This window comes from Aotus nancymaae, unplaced genomic scaffold (genome assembly GCF_030222135.1).
Source record: "Aotus nancymaae isolate 86718 unplaced genomic scaffold, 86718_ANA_hifiasm-v0.15.2.pri h1tg000011l, whole genome shotgun sequence".
Lineage (NCBI taxonomy): Eukaryota > Metazoa > Chordata > Mammalia > Primates > Aotidae > Aotus > Aotus nancymaae.
Window position 1 is genome coordinate 47,736,625 of NW_026988422.1, and position 23,025 is coordinate 47,759,649.

General features: G+C 38.3%; 1 protein-coding gene across 1 annotated transcript in view; it reads left to right on the forward strand.

The window, feature by feature from the left end:
• SYNE2 (spectrin repeat containing nuclear envelope protein 2) overlaps nucleotides 1-23,025 on the forward strand; it is a 330,936-nt gene that overhangs the window by 55,605 nt on the left and 252,306 nt on the right. Inside the window, exons 9-14 of the mRNA XM_064374927.1 lie at nucleotides 6,145-6,245; nucleotides 8,882-8,983; nucleotides 12,328-12,465; nucleotides 20,758-20,922; nucleotides 21,782-21,894; nucleotides 22,727-22,889. Coding sequence (XP_064230997.1) covers nucleotides 6,145-6,245; nucleotides 8,882-8,983; nucleotides 12,328-12,465; nucleotides 20,758-20,922; nucleotides 21,782-21,894; nucleotides 22,727-22,889 — 782 coding nt within the window. The remainder of the gene's footprint in view (nucleotides 1-6,144; nucleotides 6,246-8,881; nucleotides 8,984-12,327; nucleotides 12,466-20,757; nucleotides 20,923-21,781; nucleotides 21,895-22,726; nucleotides 22,890-23,025) is intronic.

A 23,025-nucleotide genomic window follows, 5' to 3' on the forward strand; every position in this document is an offset into this window, starting at 1 on the left:
CAAAACCCATCGGTATGCTGCATCCGGGCCCATCTTACATGCAACAATACACAAAGACTCAGAGAGAAGGAGGAAGATTTACCAATCAAACAGAGAGTAAAAATAAACTAATAAACAAAAAGCAGGAGATGCAATTCTCGCCTCTGATAAAGTAGACTTTAAAGCAACAAAGATCAAAAGAGGCGAGGAATGACATTACATAATGGCAAAAGGATCAATGCAACAAGAAGAGCTAACGATTCTATAGATCAACGAGATAGAAAATTAACAAGGATATTCAGAACTTGAACTCAGACCCGGAACAAGTAAACTTAATAAACATTTATAGAACTCTCCACTTCAAATACACAAAACATACATTACCACCTCACACCTATTCCAAAGGTGACTATATAATTGGAAGTAAATCACTCCTCAGTAATCGCATAGCATTTCATAGGTTTAAATTAAATATTGGTTGGCTGTTTGTTTGTTATCTTCTTCCCTTATTCCTTCCTGACTACATCATTAAGTATAATTATCAGTATAAAAGAGCTTTTCAATACCCATTACTAAATTGCATTCTAGCCTGGGCAAGAAAGCAATACTCCCATTCTCTCTCCCTCTTTCTTTTCCTTCTCCCTCCTCCCCATTCTCTCTCTCTCTTTCTCTTCCTTTTTCCTCCTTCCTATTCTCTCTCAAAAAAAAAAAAAAAAAAAAAAAATTTGGATTGTAATGCTTCATAATGTAACCAAAGCTATTAAAAAAACATTAAGGTCATAATAGAGGTATACAGGATTAGTGAAAATTATGATGAATGAATAGGTCAAGTACATTTAAATTTTAGTCTCAGCTCTATTACTGGGGTATGTATATAAATGTTTAGTGACTGGCTCTCCCAAACAATGGGAAACACACATACATTTACACTGTCTATTATAGATTTTACTGATATTAAGGAATGTGTATTATTTTATAAGTAATTATAAAATTTATGATATGCTTTCTTACAGATTCCATATAGCCCCAAAATGCTTTTATTGATTTTTGCCAAACTCTATATCCATCTGTAACCAACTTGGGGTTGTATTTGCTGAAGAAGTATAGTTCTGACATGAGTGTTAGTTTAGAATTTCCTTTATGTTAATAAGTAAGTGGAATAAGAGGTATATTAGAACTTCATTTGTTCTTCAATGACACGAATGACTTCTTTGCTGAATCGAATACTAGAAGAATATTTTTTCAGCTTTTTATGCTATTCACAATGCAACTAACACCTATAGACAACACATTTTTAAGATTTACCTGCATTATTAACAATTTCTTCATCCCTTTTTTAGCAGTTAACAAAACAGTCCTCATTTGCAGACTTCTGTGTTATAAATGCTACTGCTATGACTGATTTCAAGTTACCAATGTACAGTCACTGAACACAGAATTAGAGAAAGATGTGCAGTACCACATCATTATGTATTGTTTCCATCATACAGATACAATAGACAGCCTCAAGAGCATAAATAATAGTAAAATGTAATACAATAATTGGGAAGTGATAAGTTTTGAGTATTTATTACCTATGCTTTTAATATAATTTGTACATTTGTATTTTATGTACATCATTAAAAATTATGATTTAATTTTTAATGATGATTTTTTCACAACCAGCTTACAAAACTTCTAAACATTTAGCAGTCAGCTCTCTTAAGCCTGTGTGAGTCAGCTAGCTCCAGCACACTCACTGACTAGGGACTGTGGTTTTGTCACTTAATTTTTTTGGTTTCAAGCAGCTTTGTTAAGAGATAATTCACATACCATATAACTTATCCATTTAAGTATACAAATTAGTGGTTTCTAGTATACAGCCTGCCCTCCATGTCTGTGGGTTCTATATCCATGAAGTCAGCCAACATTGGATTGAAAATACTTGAAAAAAAAAAAAAAAGCATCTGTCCTGAGCATGTACAGACGTTTTTCTTGTCATTTTTCCCTAAACAATACGTGTTACACAATTGTTTAACAACTATTTACATAGCATTTACGTTGCATTGGATATTAAAAGCAATCTAGAGATGAGTCCTCTAACCAGTCCCCGTGGATACCAAGGACAGCTATATTCACAAAATTGTTCAGTCATCATCACAGTTCGTTTTAGACCATTTTTGTTATCCCCAAAGGAACTCCTGTGACCATTAGCAATTACTCTCCATTTGCCTCCAACTCCTGCATGCCCCAGTACTTTCTGTCAGGATAGTTTTGCCTCTTCTGAACATTTCACATAAGTGGAATTATACAATATATGGTCTTTGTGACTGGTTTCTTTAACTTAGTAAAATGTCTCTAAGGTTATCCATGTTGTGGCATATGTCAATACTTCATTCCTTTTTGTTTGTTTGAGTCAGAGTCTCACTTTGTTGCCCAGGCTGGAGTGTAGTGGCGGATCTTGGCTCACTGCAACCTCTGCCTCCTGGGTTAAAGCGATTCTTGTGCCTCAGCCTCCTGAGTAGCTGGGACTACAGGTATGCTCCACCTCTCAGTTTTCTTTCCTTTTTTTTTTTGAGACTCCATCTCAAAAAAACCCAACTTTGATTTTTAGAACAAGTTTAGATTTATGGAAAAATTAAGAAGATAGTGCAAGGACACCATGTTTTATTTACTTGTCATGTCTCCTGTGGCTCCTCTTGATTGTGACTTTTCCAGACTTTTAAATAAATGACCTTGACAGTTTTGGAGATTACTAGTTAGGTATTTTGTAGGATGCCTGTTTATTGCAATTTGCCTTAGGTTTTTTTCTCATGATGATGCTGGGTTTTTGTGTTCTTGGGAGGAAGAACACAGCAGTAGAATGTCATTCTCATCACATCCTTCCAAGGGTACATACTGTCAACATGATTTATCAATGTTGATGCTTACCTGGATCCCCTGGCTGAGCTAGTGCTGATCAGGGTTCTCATGGTGAAGTTACTCTTTTCTCTCCCTTCTTTCCATACTGTACTCTTTGGAGGGAAATCACTGCACAGCCCACATTTGGGAGAGTTACACTCACTCTCCTTGATGGCAAATTATCTATGTAAAGTATTTGAAGATCTTCTGCATAGAGATTTGTCTGTTCTCCTCCATTTATTTATTTATTCAGTCATTTGTTTATATCAGTATGGGCTTATTGATATTTTATACTGTTAGTTGTAATCCAGTACTACTTTGTTTATTTTAATGCTTAATTTTTTTTTTTTTTTGAGGTGGAGTCTTGCTCTTTCACCAGGCTGGAGTGCAGTGGCGCAATCTCGGCTCACTGCAGCCTCCACCTCCTGGGTTCAAGTGATTCTTCCGCCTCAGCCTCCCGAGTAGCTGTGACCACAGGCATGTGCCACCATGCCCAGCTAATTTTTTTGCATTTTTAGTAGAGACAGGGTTTTCACCATGTTGGCCAGGATGATCTCAGTCTCTTGACTTCGTGATCCGCCCGCCTTAGCCTCCAAAGTGCTGGGATTACTGTCGTAAGCCGCCACGCCTGGCCTTTAAGGCTTAATTTTTCAAAAAGTCCTCTTTAAGCTCAAAGTTCTGGCCACTAGGAAGCTCTTGCAGTTGGCTCCTATGCTCCTTTGTTGTATCCCCATCGGTATGGGGTTTGCTTGTTTTTGAGCATTTTCTTGCTTTCTGGCCTGACGAGATGCTGCAGGTTCATCTTGTATATTTCCTGCCCCAGTCTTAGGATCAGTCATTTCTCCAAGGAGCTCTGGCTCTTTTTATTGGAGAATGATATTAGAAACCAAGATCTGGGTGCTAGCTATGCTCTTTGCTACTGGTATGTAGCCTCTTAGGACTTCAGTTTTTTGTGTGTGTGTGTGAGAGTTGAATTAGATGATATTTGTAAGCTCACAGCCTAATGTGAACTCAGAACTTTTATGTGAGCTTACAGCTATATTTCTTTTATTTTTATTTTCATTTTTATTTTTATTTTTTGAGACGGAGTCTCTTGCTCTGTCTCCCAGGCGGCAGTGCAGTGGTGGGATCTCGGCTCACTGCAACCTCCGCCTCCTGGGTTCAAGCAGTTCTCCTGTCTCAGCCTCCCAAGTAGCTGGGATTACAGGCATGTGTTACCATGCCCGGCTAATTTTTGCATTTTTAGTAGAAAGGGAGTTTTGGCATGGCGGCCAGGCTGGTCTCAAACTCCTGACCTCAGGTCATCAGCCACCTTGGTCTCAGAAAGTGCTAGGACTACAGGCTTAAGCCACTGTGCCCGGCCTGCCTACACCCGTATTTCTACAGTTTGGACATTGGTCGGGCTTCATGTTGATTGTTACTAATTCTTGTTAATTTTTTACCCCTATCTTCCTCCCCTTCCCTTTTTACCTTCTTTTCTCCATTTCTTTGTCTTTTGTCTTTTTGTTTTATTTTCCTTTATTTTTCCTCTTGCTCTGTTCTGATTTCTGGTTTCTGATTACTATCTGTTTTAAATACTTTTCTCATAGTGTGATTCACCAAATCTTTATTATTAGTATAAAATATTTTCTCCATTTTAGTATGTACAAATAACCAGGCAACTAATGAAACAGACACTATAGTAGAAACAAATTTCCTCTGCAGAATTAATTGCCCATAATTCATTATAGATGGCTTAAATAATAGCTCAAAAATGTGAAGTGCACCATGATTATTTATGCAAACCAAATACCATAGTCATATTTGAATAAGGGAACTATTTTGACATAATATTGTTAATGCATTTAATCATCACACATGGCTTCATATATAATGAGAAATTTTTATAAAGCAATATCTAGATAAGCCAGTATCATTATTTTATGTATCTCTTGATGTTTATATCTTTTTCAGTTAAAGATAGAATAACTTAATTCTTAGAAATTCTTCCTATATTGAAACCCCGCCCTCAGTTTGTTGCTAGCTTTTATATGCTTACTGCCTTGTTTGCAAATGGATTAGATTTATTTTCTACTTCAGCTGACTTAGAGCACTCATTGAACCTATGAAGTATGTCCACTAAAACATGCATGATGTGTTGTATTTGTTTGTTATTTGTTTTTCTCCCAACCTTAAATTCCTTGAGGGGCAGATAATGTTTTAAGGCATCTAGCGTCTACTAGTTTAATGAATAAAGGGTTGAAACAGAAGCTCTCCAAAGGCATGGACCATTCCTTACATATCCGTGTAGCCGCTGCCTGTGACCCACATTTATTGGCTCTCTGTATATATTTGTTGTGTTAAGTTTAACTGAATTAATAAGTAAACAGTGAAGTTCTTAAAAAATATCTTCATTGGTTATTTAGGTCAAGAAACACCTCCAAATTAGGTGTTCATTTTGTCTGTGATACATTGCATCCCCCTTTTTGTGGCTTTATGATCTCCTTCACTTATTAGATGCCCCGAGAAGTTCTTCACTTACAGAATTTATATACCTGGCACAGTGTCTTGTGCCAGCTACTTGTGAGGCTGAGGTCGGAGGATTGCTTGAGGCCTGGAGCTTGAGACCAGCCTGGGCAACACAGAGAGAACTTGTCTCTAAAAGAAAATAAATAAGAATTTGTAGTCTTTTAAATTTTGTTTAATTCAGCATTTTACAAACTTATTTCACCATGGACTCTTAATGCAGCACAAAGCCTGGCCCGTAGAAGGCTCTCAGTAGATTTACTTGTTCCATGAATGAATGAACAAACTCTGTGGATGTCTTAGATAAGCCTTCCGTACAATATATGCTTTTGGAAATGCTTTACTGCACACATGCCAAGACTAACGTGTCAGGAATGCATTCTAATTGCTGTATGTTCTTGCACTCCTGGAAGAATTTCTGTACCATGTCTCTAGAAAGAGGAATGCTTGATTTTCTCATTTTCTCCTCTTCATCCTCTCTGACTACTTATGCCCTCAGACATACCCCCACAGTGACACTTTATTATTAGAAAAGTGAGACTATGCACATACCAGTGCCAGGATTTAACCCAGATATCTCCGAGTATAGATCTAAGCTCTTAGCCACTGCACAGTCTTGCAGCAAGGCTGAGTAAACAGAGATTGCATGGCTGGGTGACTACTTTGGTGCATTTCCAGAGTCTGTGAACCAAATGGCAGAGGCTATGATGTAGCCTGTTCTTTGAGTATGCATTATAGCAAATGTATAAGAGCTCATTGATAGTGTGGTGTATCTTGCAGACGTGGATGTTGTTGATCCTGATGAAAAATCCATCATGACCTATGTGGCACAATTTCTGCAGTATTCCAAAGATGCCCATGGGACTGGAGAGGAGGCTCAGGTATGTTTTCTTCTGTATAAATCAAGCTCATTTTTGTTGTATCCTGCTAATGGTTTAACTTTTAAAATTGAGATATAATTTGCATACAGAACTTAAATATACAGTTTAATGAGTTTTGACAAAGCATTCACCCCTGTAAATCACACTTCAGTCATGATGTAAAACATTTCTAATACCTGGAATATTCCACTGGGCACCTTTTCTGTCTCTGCTCCCCACCCCAGGTAACAAGCATTCTAATTTCTTTCACTGTACATTAGTGTTGAATATTCTTTTCTTTTTTAAGTTCAGAGAGATAATTTATTAAACTCTACTGAATTATCTGAAACAACTTTTAGATAGGTACTATATAAGACAAATGAAGTTAAACTTTTTAAAAAACTCTAAAGATATCAAGTTTTTGTTTGTTACAATATTCTATTTTTTATTTTTTTGAGACAGAGTCTCACTCCATCACTCAGGCTGGAATGTAGTTGGCTTACAGCAACCTCTGCCTCCTGGTTCAAGTGATTCTCATGCCTCAGCCTCCCAAGTAGCTGGAATTACAGGCACATGCCACCATATCCAGCTGATTTTTGTATATTTGGTAGAGACGAGGTTTTACCATGTTGGCTAGGCTGGTCTTGAACTCCTGACTTCAAGTGATCTGCCTACCTCAGCTTCCCAAAGTGCTGGGATTACAGGAGTCAGCTACTGCGCCTGGCCTATCAAATTTTTGTGTATTATAATATTTATTACATATATATATATATATATATATTTTTTTTTTTTTTTTAAGAGGGAATTTTGCTGTTTCACCCAGGCTGGAGTGCAGTGGTGCAATCTTGGTTTACTCCAACCTCTACCTCTCGGGTTCAAGCAATTCTGCCTCAGCCTCCCAAGTAGCTGGGACTACAGGTGCATGCCACCATGCCCTGCTAATTTTTGTATTTTTAGTAGAGACAGGGTTTCACCATGTTAGCCAGGATAGTTTCAATCTCTTGACCCTCATGATTCTCCTGCCTTGGCCTCCCAAAGTGCTGGGATTACAGGTGTGCGCCACTGTGCCCGGCCGATGTAATTTATATACAATAAAATTCATCTATTTAATGTGTTCATTTCAGTGGTTGTTAGTGTATTTACATGATCGGGCAACCTTCACCGTCATCTAATTTTAGGATATTTCCATTTTGCCTATTGTTTAGTTTCATATAAATGAAATTGTGAAATTCATATAAATGGGAGTGTTGTGTTCTGTTGTCAATTCCTATTTGTTGATATACTCTTGAACTACTTTTTCTTTTTTGGTTTGTTTTTTGAGACACAGTCTCACTCTGTAATGAGGCTAAAGTGCAGTGGTGTGATCTTGGCTCACTGCAACCGCCACCTCCCAGGTTCAAGTGATTCTCGTGCCTCAGCCTCCCGATAGCTGGGATTACAGGCATGGACCATCACGCCCCACTAATTTTTGTATTTTTAATAGAGACAGGATTTTACCATGTTGGCTAGGATAGTCTCGAACTCCTGGCCTGAAGTGATCTGCCCGCCTTGGCCTCCCAAAGTGCTAGGATTATAGGCGTGAGCCACTGAGCTCAGCCTTGAATTACTATTAGATTGCCATTTGATTATTCAATTTTTCCCTTTTAGTTTCAGTCAGTTACATAAAATATTGTGGGTAGAAACTTCAGAAAAATTGCTGAGCAGCTGAAAAGAAACTTATTCTGCTTCTATGATGATAAATGAATGCTGTGAATTTAGTAAAATGTTTGAGAATATTACTTAAAAATGTGTTTTCAACCACATGTTTACATGCATTTCAGACATGTTTACATACATTTTATTTGACAAATCGGGCCTGTGTTTTTCCAGCTGTTAAGTTTGAGGCAATAAGCCAGATTGTTGCTGACTCTGGAAGACAATCTCAAGCTGAGATGCAGGCTTATAATTCAGTTCACTCATTTCTGGCCTGCTGAGGAACTATTCTTATCTAATTAATTTTCATATTAAAAACATAAAATTAAAGATTCAACTGTCCATGAAATTGAGTGCAAAAATATTAGAAAACTTCTACTTAATAGGAAAAAACAAAGTAAATGAAGGTTAAAGAATAGTGGAAATAAGATATAACTTCTTTGTCCTCTAGCAGTAAAACTGCCTTCCAAATGTAAGCAAGTTTACCACCTAAGCAAGAATCTATAGAAAAAGTAATTGTTGTTCACATCTTAATGATAGCTAGCTAAAACCTTTGGTAGTGTTATTTTTAGGCTCTTGGAAGTGTTTGAGATATTTTTGATGTCAGTGTTTTTGCAGGGTGTGAACATCTCTTGAATTACCCCATATTTAGATTTATTGCAAGTCAGTCTTCTGAAATGCCTGCTATAAAGAAGTGATTTAGAATAATGTTCTCTAAGCCAACATGGGGGCGGGGGTGCGTTGCTTGCCCATTTCTTTAGCACATTGTCATGTTCAGATGCTAGTTTCAATCTGGTTCAAAATTTAAGGTGTTATATGAACAAGGGAAATTACTCTTTGGCATAATGAATCAATGATGTGTAATGATGATATTATTTCACTGATGTTTCAAGTTGTTAATTTTTTTGTTAAAAAAAACCAAGTCTGTTTAAAATATAGTTCAATCGTGTGTGTGTGAAATACAGGGAAAGGTGAAAAATGCTATGGTCTGGTTAACTCTGCAAAAGGAAAAACTACAGAAGTTGCTCAAGGATTCCGAAAATGATACCTACTTTCAAAAATATAATGTAAGTATGATTTTAAACAGCTGTTTGTAATTTACTGTTAAAGAGAAGAGCAGTAAGTATGTTTTTAGAAAACTCTTTCAGAGTGAAGTATTTTAAATATTAAGTGCAGGTTTGAAGGCTGAATTCTAGGACTGTCCATCTGGAACTTTAACGTGCTTGTGATCACTGGGTCATCCTATTAAAATGCACATTCTGCTTCAGTAATTCTGAGGCAGGGCCTGAGATTTTGGATTTCTAAGGAGGCCTCAGGTGATGTTGGTTCTGCTGGTTTTTGGAGTCCTTTGAAAAGCATGGTTCTAGAACAGGAGTTGGCCCATTTTGTAAATGTTATTGGAACAGAGCCACATCCATTTAAGAATTGTCAGTCAGTACTTTCACACTGTAACCCCAGAGCTGAGTAGTCGTGATAGAGACCATATGGCTCATAAAGCCTGAGATATTTGCTGTCTTGCCCCTTAGAATAAAAGTGTTCCAATCCCTGGTTTAAAGCAGAACATGCTTTTCAGAATGAATATTGAATGAAAGAAAAATCAGGAATAGGGTCCCAGAATTCCTTTGGGAAATAATGACAACTGTGATTATTATTACCACATATTGAACATTTCTTTTTTTTTTTTTTTTTTTTGAGATGGAGTCTTGCTCTGTGTCCCAGGCTAGAGTGCAGTGGCGTGATCTTGGCTCACTACAACCTCCGCCTCCTGGGCTCAATCTATTCTCCTGCCTTAGTCTCCTGAGTAGCTGGGATTACAGGCACCCGCCACCATGCCTGGCTAATATTTGTATTTTTAGTAGAGACAGGGTTTCACCATGTTGGCCAGGCTGGTCTTGAACTCCTGATGTCAATTGATCCGCCCGCCTCGGCCTCCTAAAGTGCTGGGATTACAGGTGTGAGCTACCATACCTGGTCATGTTGAATGTTTTTTAAGTAGCAGACACCTTGCTGATTTGCATTTTACATATTAAAATATCTTGCTGAGCTTGGTATTATTCTAGTTTTACAGATGAATAAGTGGCTTATTTAAGGTTACATGGATACTGAACGATAGAGATGGGATTTGAATGGAAGCCTAGCTTTAAAGACCTAGCTGTTTTTACATTCTGATGCTTCTCCGGGGCAAGTAGTTATTCCCTGTACAGTCTTGAAAGAGACTAACAGGAAACAAAGCAAAGGTCCCTCAGTCCTGTTTGTTAGAGCCCATTGTCTATGCAGTGCTGTGCTTCTCCCCAGTGCTCTGTCCTGAGCAAGCTGCAGATACTGTCAGATACCTACACAGCACTTAGCACCTCTAGACTTCCATCTTCCTGTCTGTTAAGTGAAAGAGTTGGATGAGTCCAGCCTTTCTAACCATAACATTCAATGGGTTGTATGACTTGCTAGCCATACGTTCCTTTTTGCTTTGGAAGCATAGGGAAGAAAGGGATCAAACATCTTTTTTTTCCTTTTGTCTGAGCTGCATAGACTTCTTGACCTTCTTCCATTTAGCTCTGGTCTAAGATTTTTTCTTTTCTTTTTTTTTTTTTTTTGAGACGGAATCTAGCTGTCACCTAGACTGGAGTGCAGTGGGGTGATCTTGGCTCACTGCAAGCTCCGCCTCCTGGTTTCAATCGATTCTCCTGCCTCAGCCTCCTAAGTAACTGGGATTACAGGCATGCACCAGCACATCTGGCTAATTTTTGCATTTTTAGTGGAGACAGGGTTTTACCATGTTGGTTAGGCTGATCTCAAACTCCTGACCTCGTGTTCCACCCACCTTGGCCCCCTCAAAGTGCTGGGATTACAGGCATGAGCCACTGCGCCGGGCTGAAGATCTTTTTTTCTTGACAAAATGCTTATCATTTACTGAAAGTGCATTGTTCTCAAATATGTCTTTTATTTAATCATGCATTAGAGATTCAGGTTTCTTAAATAGAAGGCTTTGTGAAGTTATTAATTATCAGAAAGTATTAAGTAATCCTTTGACTTTCTCATAACATTTAATTTAAAATGCTGTCAATAATTCTGGATAATGTTTTAAGTGACATTTTAAAACGTTAATGCTGATCCTTGCAGTACTTTCAGCAGCATGGTTCTAGCGTAGGGGTTGGCCCATTTTGTAAATAAAATGTTATTGGAGCAGAGCCACACCCATTGAAATATTGTCAGTAGCTACTTTCACACTACAACCCCAGAGCTGGGTGGTTGTGGTGGCTCATGCCTATAATCTCAACACTTTGGGAGATGAGGCAGGTGGATCACTTGAGCCCAGGAGTTTAAAAGCAGTCTGTACAACATGGTGAAACCCTGTCTCTACAAAAAAATACAAAAAAATTAGCCATATGTGGTGGTGGTTACTGGTCTGTAGTGCCAGCTGCTTGGGAGGCTAAGATGGGAGGATCACTTCAGCCCAGGAGGCAGAGATTCCAGTCAGCCAAGATCACACCACTGAACTTCAGCGTGGACAATGGAGCCAGACCCCGTCTCAAAAAAAAAAAAAATCTATGTAATCGATAACTCTTTTTTTTCCCCTGAGACAGGATCTCTCTCTGTCACCCAGTCTATAGTGCAGTGGCCTGATCATGGTTCACTGCAACCTCTGCCTTCCAGGCTTAAGTCATCCTTTAAGCTCAGCCTCTTGAGTAGCTGGAACTACAGGTGTATGCCACCATGCTTGGCTATTTTTTTGTATTTTTTATAGATCTGGGTTTTGTCATGTTGCCCAGGCTAGTTTTGAACTCCTGGGCTCAAGTGATGTACCTGCCTTAGCCTCCCAAATTGTTAGAATTACAGTCGTGAGCCACAGCATCTGGCCAATTGATAACTCTTAAACACCCATATTTCACACAATTGTGAACCAAGAAAAATCTTTACTTATTAAATGTTTGAAGGCAGACAAAGTGTTTTTCAAAGTTTATGTAAATGAATGGGGAAGAATAAGCTGAAGCTCAGTTAATCATGAACACTGTGAAAATCACTTATACATGACTACTACTGTCATACAATTTTCACATTCATTCATTCTTATTTTGCTGTGAGCATATATTTGGGAAGGACAAACAAACTCATATTTTCCATGTGACATTATGATCTGTTCTGTGGCCCTGTGACTTTGCTGCTCCATTCCAATAGAAATCCAACAATACTGACACAAAGCACAGAGTGAGACCTTTGATATTATGCTGGCGCCCAGTTATCACAGTGCACCGAAGAAGGGAACCAGAGCAGAGAGAGGATACTGGATTCAGGGGATTTTACCTTTAAGTAAAAACTTAAATATAACCTATAGCTATAGACCTCAAAGTAACAGATTGTATTATATAAATGGAATTAAACATTTTCAGTCTTTAAACTACTCTTCTGATTGTAGAGCCTGCTGTCCTTTATGGAGTCATTCAATGAAGAAAAAAGATCCTTTTTGGATGTCCTGTTGATAAAAAGGAATCTGGATGAGCTGGACAAGGATCAGTTACAGTTGGGAGAAGCCTGGGATGGCCTCAATCACCAGGTGACTGTTTATGTTGTTTAGAAGAACAATTGCAGGCTTGAAAACGCGGCTCACACCTATAATTTCAGCATTTTGGGACACCAAGACGGATGGATCACTTGAGGTCAGGAGTTTGAGACCAACCTGGTGAAACCCTGTCTCTACTAAAAATACAGGAATTAGTCAGGGTTGGTGGTGGGTGCCTGTAATCCCAACTACTTTGGAGGCTAGGCATGAGAATCGCTTGAACCCAGGAGACGGAGGTTGCAGTGACCCAAGATCGCACCACTGCACTCCGGGCCTGGGTGACAGAACGAGACTACGACTCACCAAAAAAAAATTTTTTTCAAAGAGCAACTTTGTTTTTTTCAATGAGGGTTTTACTTTAAACGTCCATGGGAAATTCTGTAAAACACAGGGTAGATGCTTCATCAGAAAATGGGATAGTGTTTTTATATTTTCTCCATGGCATCATTTGGATAGTGGTCATGTTAAGTAGGATTTTTTTGCATTCTGCATAGAGAAAACGCAAACTTATCCAAGTTTGATACATTTGCTATCAATTCTTCGTTTGCCACAGTAGTTATCTATATTTTGATTTATCTGTGGCTTCTTCTCTACTATCATGTATCAATATCAGTAGATGCTTGAGAGAAGTAGGAGCAAACCCACAGAGTGTGTAAGGATGAATTCATACTTGCGTATCTGAATATATCCGTATGATTTTAATCCTTTTCAATGTATTGACATGGTATAACATTCTACAAATGTTAAATTTAAAAAAAAATTCAATTTAAATTTTAATTTTTGTGGGTACATAGTAGGTATATATATTTATGGGGTACATGAGATATTTTGATACAGGCATGCAATGTGTAATAAGCGTATCTTGGAGAATAGGGTATCCGTCCTCTCAAGCATTCATCCTTTGAGGTATGAACAATCCAGTTACGTGCTTCAAGTTATTTAAAAATGTACAATTAAGTTATTATTGACTATAGTCACCCTGTTGTGCTATCAAATAGTAGGTCTTATTTGTTCTATTTTTTTGTACCCATTAACCATCTCCATTTCCCCCCTACTCCCTTACTGCCCTTCCCAGCCTCTGGTAGCCATCCTTCTACTCTCTATCTCCATGAGTTAAACTGTTTTGATTTTTAGATGCCACAAATAAGTAAGAACGCGTGCTATTTGTCTTTCTATGCCTAGCTTATTTCACTTAACATAATGACTTCCAGTTCCATCCACGTTGTTGCAAATGACAGAATCTCATTCTTTTTTATGGCTGAATAGTACTCCATTGTGTATATTTACCATGTTTTCTTTATTAATTCATCTGTTGATGGCCATTTATGTTGCTTCTAAATTACAAATATTAATTAATACAAAGTGGTTGTTCAGATTATCTGTGTCTTGACTGACATTTTGTCCAATTCTATTGTATATTGATCAAAGAGGAGTATTAAAAGTCTGCGGGAATCTCTCTTCAATGCTGTCAAATTTTGCTTCATGTATTTTAAAACATTGTCATTGTGTGTACATGCTTATGATTACTTTGTCTTTCTGAGGACTTCTAGCGTTATGAAATATTCCTGCTTATCTTTAATAATATTGTTTTTCTTGACATCTGTTAATATTATACTTAATGTTGTACCAGTATAGTCATTCCAGTCTTGTATGCTGACTGTTTAGCACATCTTTTTCCTTCATTTACTTTAAATTTATTTAGAGTCTTTATATTCAAAGTGTACCTCTTATAAATGACACATAATTATATCTTACTTTCTTATCTACTGTGCCAATCCTTATCTTTTTTTTTTTTTTTTTTTTTTGGAGATTGGGTCTTACTCTTTTGTCTAGGCTAGAGTGAGTATAGCAGTATAGCAGCACAATCATGGCTTACTGTATCCTTGCCCTCCTAGGCTCAAGCCAGCCTCCTGCCTCACCTCCCAAGTAGCTGGGACTACAAGTGTGTGCCATCATGCCTGGCTAAGTTTTAATTTTTTTGTAGAGATGGGGTTTTGCCATGTTGCCCAGGCAGGTCTTGAACTCCTGGCCTCAAGCAATGCTCCTGAATTAGAACTTTTGGCCTCCCAAAGTGTTGGGATTACAGGCATGAGCCACCGTGTCTATCCTATCCCTCTCTTTTAATTGGAGTGCTTAGTCCATTTAATGCAATTGTTGATAGAGTTCAGTTCAGATATATCATTTAACTCTTTGTTTATTCTCTATTCTCTCTGCCTTTTCTATTCCCATTTCTTTCTTCCTTTCTTTTTTTTTTTTTTTTTTTTTTGAGATGGAGTCTCTGTCTCCCAGGCTGGAGTGCAGTGGCATGATGTCAGCTCACTGCAACCTCTACCTTTTGGGTTCAAGTGATTCTCCCATCTCAATCTCCCAAGTAGCTGGGATTACAGGCATCCGCCACCACGCCTGGCTAATTTTTGTATTTTTAGTAGTGATGGGGTTTCACCATGTTGGCCAGGCTGGTCTCGAACTCCTGACCTCAAGTGATCTGCCTCCCTCGACCTCCCAAAGTACTGACATTACAGGCGTGAGCCACTGTGCCCAGCCCCTGTTTCTTCCTTTCTTGCCTGGTTTTGGATCATGCATTTTTTTAAGAATTCCATTTTAATTGGTCTATTGACTTTTGGCTCTACATCTTCCTATCATGTTTTTAATGGTTGCTCTAGGGATTATTATACACATAAAATTTTTACAGTCTACTTAGAGTTTTACAGTTGTGTTTTTTTTTTTTTTTTTTTTGGGACAGGGTCTTGCTCTGTTGCCTGAGCTGGAGTGCAGTGGCTTGATCATGGCCAACTGGAACCTCTGCTTCCCGGGCTCAGTTGATCCTTCCACCTTGGCTTCCTGAGTAGCTGGGACTACAGGCATACATGACCATGCACACCTAATTTCTTTTGTATTATTATTATTTTTTTTAACAAAGAAGGGATTTCACTATGTTGCCCAGGCTGGTCTTGAACTCCTGGGTTCAAGGGATCCACTCACCTTGGCCTACCAAAGTGCTGGGATTACAAGTGTGAGCCACCACACCCAGCCTTAGAGTTGTACAATATCCACCTTGTTGTACAACTTCTTGTAACATGTAGAAATCCTGCAATCAAATTGATTCATCTCCCATTATTTATGCTATAGTTGTTTTATATATGACACATGTAACATGTGTCTTAAAATCCCCAGGACCATGTTATAATTTTTTTTTTTGCTCTAAACAGCCATATATTTTAAGGAAATTAAATGAAAATATTAGTCTTTTATATTTATCTAGGTATTTCCAGTGTTCTTCATTTCTTTCTAGAGATTTGAGTTTCCATTGAGCTTGGTTCCCTTCAGCCTGAAAACTTGCTTTGAATTATTTTGTAATCCAGGGCTGTGATTGACAAATAGACCTAGTTTTCTTTGATCTCTAAATATGTCTTTATTTTGCCTTCTTTTAAAAAAATAACTTTATTGAGGTATAATTTATGTAACATCTCATTTTCAAATGGATAACAAAATGATTTCTAATACATTTACAGAGTTATGAAAGGAACTGTGTGGTCCACAAAGTCAAAATACTTACTCTTCACAGGAAAAGTTTGCTGACTCCTGCTTGGCCGTGAGGAGTGGCAGCCTGCTTTCAGAATGTATTTTCCACATCATTTACTAAGTGTATTAAATAACAGTTCAGTGGCTTAAAAAGAGCCGCTCTTTTAGAGAGCCTAATTTTGAGGAACTCACAGCTCCTAGAATCTTCCCATCAGTGGTGGTGCTTCTTGCATTGTCAGTTCCTATTCTGATCACCGCTTTGAAACAGACTCTTGTGAAGGATAAGACCTGTCCGTCTTATCTTTTGTTGGCCAAGTCCTCAACAAAGTGCAAGGCAACGAAAAAGATATTGTCTGTATAGTTCAGGCTCTTCCAGGCCACAGAGACCTGGCCTGATTTTGTTAAATATGGAAAAATTGCCCAAATAATGAGAAAAACCATAAAGAGAACTATTTTGCAAGATTAAGGGCTGCAAATTGGTAATAGCTTGAAAATCCATTCCTCAGTCAGGTAAACTGCAGCTCAGTTTCTTGGTGTGGCAAAATGAGACATTGCTAATTTTAAAGTCATTGAATATATGAGTTGAAACCATTTACACAGTTTCTGGTTCAGTAGTTTGAGAACAGAGATTTCTCAGAGCATCATAGTAAATGGTTTCATATTGAGTCTACTAGAAAATAGCAACATTATGTTATTTTGACCTGTGAGGATCTTATATAAATTTTCAGCCAAATTGAAAAGTAATTACTGCAGAAAGGAAGTGTTAAGTGGGAGAGAAGAGGAACGAAAGGTAAACATTGCCTTCTGTTCTTCCTCTTCTGCCTGCTGTATAAATATTGAGTGTAGCCCTGAGTCAGAATACACAGGTTTGGTTTAATTCAAAATATATACAACTTTCTTTTGGTTGTGCAAAGAATAATAGTTGAACTAGAGGTATTGCTCTTAACCTCTCTTTAACTCAATCATTTATCAGTTTTTCTGGTTTATTTTTTGGCAAAGGTACAAGTAATTAGACATACTAAAAGCGCATGCTAACTTGTTTATTTGAAAACTCACAAAAATGGCCAGGTGCAGTGGCTTACACCTGTAATCCTAGCACTTTGGGAGGCCAACGTGGACAGATCGTTTGACGTCAGGAGTTTGAGACCAGCTCTGGCCAACGTGGCGAATCCCTGTCTCTACTAAAAATACAAAAATTAGCCATGCATGGTGGCACAAGCCTGTAATCCCAGCTACTCAGGAGGCTGAGGCAGGAGAATCGCTTGAACCCGGGAGGCGGAGGTTTCAGTGAGCTGAGACATGTCTCCAGCTTGGGAGACGGAGTGAGACTCTATCTCAAAAAAAAAATTTACAATAATGAAATCACTTTTTTTCATTTTTCTTCCATCTGGAGACATAATGGCAAATGGTTAATGATGTAAAATTGTAGAATTGGCCGGGTGCAATGGTTCATGCCTGTAATCTCAGCACTTTGGGAGGCCGAGGTGGGTGGATCACCTGAGGTCAGGAGTTTGAGACCAGCCTGGCCAAGATGGTGAAACCCCATCTCTACTAAAAATACAAAAATTAGCCAGGTGTGGTGGGATGTGCCTGTAATCCCAGCTACTCAGGAGGCTGAGGCGGGAGAATCGCTTGAACCTGGGAGGCGAAGGTTGCATTGAGCCAAAGTTGTGCCTGCACTCCAGCCTGGGTAACAGACTGAGACTCCATCTCAAAAAACAACAAAAAACAAATTATAGAATTATCTTTGTCATATGCCTTTTGAGAAAATTAAACTTCCAAGACAAAGCAAAACAAAATGAAAAAACTGTAATATTTAATGCTTCTATTTTATGAACAGTTCCATTTGATTGCATTAAAGGAGCCTAGCTTTGTCCCCATTTTGTATACCTGGGTACTTGGTTGAACATCTTTTAGATACTTGCTTTTGCATATCACGCATACCCATAAATGTTTTTGAATGAACATTGAAGTGATCTATCTAATTTACAAATTTTTGCCTAGTCTTTCTCCTGTTTAAAAAACAAAAGAACTCAGCTGGGCATTGTGGCTCATGCCTTCAGTCCTAGCAGTTTGGAAGACCAAAGCAGGAGGATTGCTTGAGGCCAGGAGTTCAAGACTAGCCTGGGCAACATAGTGAGACCTTGTCTCTACAGTAAAACAATAATTTAAAAAACTCACAGAATAAAAACAGTGCATTTAGTAGAATTAGACTAGGTAACAGAAAGAGAAAATACAGAATTAAGACCAGTCCTTTCATTAGAGAAAGTTATTTGAGTGAAACAAATTTTAATTTGTGATTGATCTTCATAGGAGTATCAAATAAATGAGAAGAGGCTTATTTGACTCATGTTTCTGCTTCTGTACAAAAAGCATCGTGCCAGCGTCTGCTTCTGGTGAGGGCCTTAGGCTGCTTCCACTCATAATGGAAGGCAAAGGGGAGCTGGTGTATAGAAATCACATGGCGAGAGAGAGAGAGAGAGAGAGAGAGAGAAAGAAACAGAGAGAGAAAGGAGGTGCCGTACTCTTTTCAACAACCAGCACTCATGGGAACTCAGCTCCTGTTAGGCCCAGCCCTAATATTGGCTGTCAGACTTAAACATGAGATTCAGAGGAGATAAACATTCAAACTGTATAGCAGTACGTTTATTTAAAAAGTCACATTCTTTTTTTGGAGACAGTCTTGCTCTGTTGCCCAGGCTGGATTGCACTGGTGTGATTTTGGCTTACTGCAGTCTCCACTTTCTGAGTTCAAGTGATTCTCCTGTGTCAGCCTCCCGAGTAGCTGGGAGTAGAGGCATGATCCACCATGCCCAGCTAATTTTTTTTCTTTTGTTTTTGAGACAGGGTCTCGCTCTGTCTCCCAGGCTGGAGTGCATTGGTGCAATCTCAGCTCACTACAACCTCCTCCTGCCTGGCTCTGTGGTGTCACTTACCACAGTTTCCTGTAACCATGTTCTTGGCTGCTTCTTTGGATAGGTGGTTCAGGCAAGAGCTGTGGCTTTTATTTATCTGGTTTATACTGTGACATAGGGGGTGGTGTTAAGTTGCTCTTCCATTTATACATAACACATGGAGCTGGGCGAGGCCCTGCTCTTGTTTTTATTCATTGGCTTGTGTTTTGATTTCCTTTTATACTCATACCTTCTTTCTATTTCCCCCTTCTCCTTGAGCCACAAGTTTGATAACTTTAATGTGTTTCTTTTTGTTTTATGTTTTTGCATAATACAGATAGAATTTATAGTGTTTTTTTTGAGACAGGGTCTCACGGTCACCCAGGCTGGAGTGTAATGGCGTGATCATGGCTAGCTAAAGTCTTGACCTCCTGGGCTCAAGTGATCCTGCCACCTTAGTCTCTTGAGTAACCAAGACTATAGGCGCACACCACCACTCCTGGCTAATTTTTGTATTTTTAGTGGGGGTGGGGTTTTACCATGTTGCCCAAACTGGTCTTGAACTCCTGTGCTCAACTGATCCGCCTGCCTCAGCCTCCTGAAGTGCTGGGTTTATAGGTGTGAGCTACTGCTCCTGACCTGCACATGTGTTTTTAAGTTGTGTACCCTTAAGTTGAGGATATATGTTGTTTCTTTTATTTTTGAGCACAGTGTATTTAAGGTGCTTCCATGTCAGCATCTGTGCATCTAATTTGCTCCTAACTGCTGTATAGCATTGAACGATGGGTAACCATCACATGGTTTCTATATCTTTATCTCCAGCTCTTAGCGCAATAGGTTGTTCATAAATGTTTGGTCAGTGGGTGGATGAATGAATGAATGAATGAATGTGTGAGTGAGTTTTGACAGTGCTTGTGGGGGGAAATCCAGGTAGAAGAGGCAGCAAGAGTTAAGACACAAGAGTACAATGAGTGAAGAAGCAAGCAGTCCCGAGTGTGTGTGGCTCATGTGCTTGTGCATGCAGGAAGTGGTGGGAGGCTGAGGAAGGAGGAGATAGACCTGGATTTGGGGATGGGTGGTGCTTTAGTGAAGGACAGATATTCAGGAGATCCGGTAGATATATGTCACATGGATATACAGTTAGGGCTAGAGAGGGAAGTGGTTATAAGTCACTATGGAAGATGCAGTTGTAGTGTCAGAGCACACAAGGACAAATGACGGTCATTCAGTAGGATAGCCTATCCTTGCTTAGAGGCGTACTTTAAATCTTTTGAATTTTCCCCATATTGTTTTGTTTTGTTTTGTTTTTTCTTGAGATAGAGTCTCACTCTGTTGCCCAGGCTGGAGTGCAGTGGCATGATCTTGGCTCACTGCAACCTCCACCTCCCGGGTTCAAGCAGTTCTCTGCCTCAGCCTCCCAAGTAGCTGGGATTACAGGCACCCTCCAGCATGCCTGGCTAATTTTTTTTTTTCTGTATATTTTAGTTGAGACAGGGTTTCACCATCTTAGTCAGGCTGGTCTTGAACTCCTGACCTTGTGATCCATCTGCCTCGGCCTCCCAAAGTGCTGGGATTTCAGGCATGAGCCACTGCACTCGGCCTACCCCATATCTTATTGTGGATTTATCAAACATTTGTTTTTTCTCATGCCTTCTTTTCCTATAGCTTTTGAACAAATTATATTTCTGATCAGCAAGTAGGTAAGTGATATTTAGAACTAAGAAATTTACCCATTGATAAAGATTTCCATGATAATGGAACACATTGATCAGTTATGACTTTCAGAGCAATTTCAAAGAATCAAACCTACTGTATGTAAAGAAATAAACAAGAAAAGTTCTACTGAAGAACATCTTCCTTTTTTTTTCAGATTAATGCGTGGACAGTAAAGCTGAATTGTGCCTTGCCTCCACCCCTCCATCAAACTGAAGCTTGGCTTCAGGAGGTAGAAGGGCTTATGGATGAAGATTTGTCAACCTCCCAGGATTACTCTCAAGACATGACTCTGATACAAGAGAAAATGACTTTATTCAAGGTTGGAAAAGCAAAAAAAGAGATGTAGAAAAACACATTTCATTAGTGATTGTTCTTGAGGAAGATTTTTTCGTAAAAAGAAGGGAAGGAAATATAATGGATATTTGAAGATGGTTTAGAATGATTCCTCTGGGGATTTTTGGGATCTAGAAGATAACTTTATATTCATGACCATTGTACTAGCTTAAGGTTGAAACAATAAAGATAGAATCTAAATAAGGATAGAGTTCCAAAGCAACTGTAAATAAAGTCTGACCAAGAAAAGGTCAAGGGGTAGGAGGGCGGAGAAGAGGGGGCCTGATTTAAAATTTGAGAGACTGGATTCTCATTAAAATGGCATGAAAGAAATGATGTGAGATTTATGATATTTGAGCCTACAAAGGAATGGAAAATACACCAATAAATAAAAGATTATAATAATGGTTTTACTAAAGACACTGTGGTCTGCCTCTCTATAAAATATTCAGATTTGAAACATTTATGATGAAAATATCTATTCACAAAATCTTAGTTAATGGGAGGAGTTTCAGCGAGACTCCTCCACTACAGAATTTTTTTAAAAAACAAAATTAGCTGGGTATTGTAGTGTGTGCCTGTAGTTCCAGCTACTTGGGAAGCTAAGGTGAGAGGATCCCTTGAATCCAGGAATTCTGGGCTGCAGTGAGCCATGATTGTACCACTGCATTCTAGCCTGGGTGACAGAACGAGACCCTGTGTCTTAAAATAATAAAGAAAAATGGGTTGGGGGAGGGCTTTACGATTTTTTTTGAGAAAAGATACAATGCAAGTTAGATAGACAAATCCTTAATTACAGTGTTTGGCAATAAATATGGCTTATGTCATGCTGAATTTCTTTTCAGAGCCTGATGGATAGATTTGAGTATCATTCAAACAATCTCCTTACCTTTGAAAATAGAGATGAAAATCATTTGCCTTTGGTGCCACCTGACAAATTGGAGGAAATGAAAAGACGGTGTGTAACACTACCATTTCACAACTGCTGGTGCTATTCACGTTTGAGTAACAGCTTGTACTACAGGGACCACAAAATACAGATTTTTAGATAATTTTTACCAAATATTCTCCTTTCAATCTTGATAACAATATCTTCATGTTTTATGTAATAGTAACATTGTAGATACTATGCAAGCATACTTCCTTTTTTATTGAATGGTAGAATATGGTGATGGAAAAAGTTGAGAAACTGAGCTCTGTATCTTGGTTTTGGATAAGTTTTTCTCTTTTTGAGCATGTTTCCTCCTTTGTAAATTTAGGTTAATGATAATTCACCCTGTCCAGGTCTCACCAGGAAACTGGATCATATGGGAGGAGGAATATGAAAGCACTTTATAATTGTAAAATACTATAAATATTGAGATTATTTAATCAATTATCTTTTCTCATTCAAAAGTAACTTATTAGAGTAATAAGAGGGTGTTAGCCTTAATAATGAAAAAGCTTAATAATATATAAACTTAGATTATAGTTTTATATTAAGTCATATGGAAGTTTTCAGATTTAGTAAAATATTTCATAGATCAACATTTTATTATAGGATTTGTCAATTGGGAAATCATTTATTCAGAAAATGTTCTTTGTTTTATGTTTTTACCTTAGAAATGGTTGTTTTATATCTAGTCATGATATCTTACAGTGTTTAAAAAGGAAAGAGATAATGATACATCTGAGTTCCATGTGCTTAAAAGAGCAAGTTGAAGCCTCAGTATTTTTAAACATGCTGAACAGATTTCTCACGTTTGGTCAATAATATGAAGTTAAATTCCTAAACTTGCACTGTTTTCCAGAATCAACAACATTTTGGAGAAAAAATTTATTCTACTTCTAGAATTTCATTACTACAAGTGCTTAGTTCTTGGTTTGTTAGATGAAGTGAAATCAAAATTGGATATTTGGAACATTAAATATGGGAGCAGAGAATCTGTGGAATTATTGCTGGAAGACTGGCATGTAAGCTTTTAATTTTGTGTCATAGGCAACTATTCTCCATCTCTTGGTGCTGTGTTTGCATTTTTACTTGGCACGATTTCCCATTAACTCTTCAGGCTTTGAGATGGGTTTTCTTGACAGATTTCTTTAGCTTCAG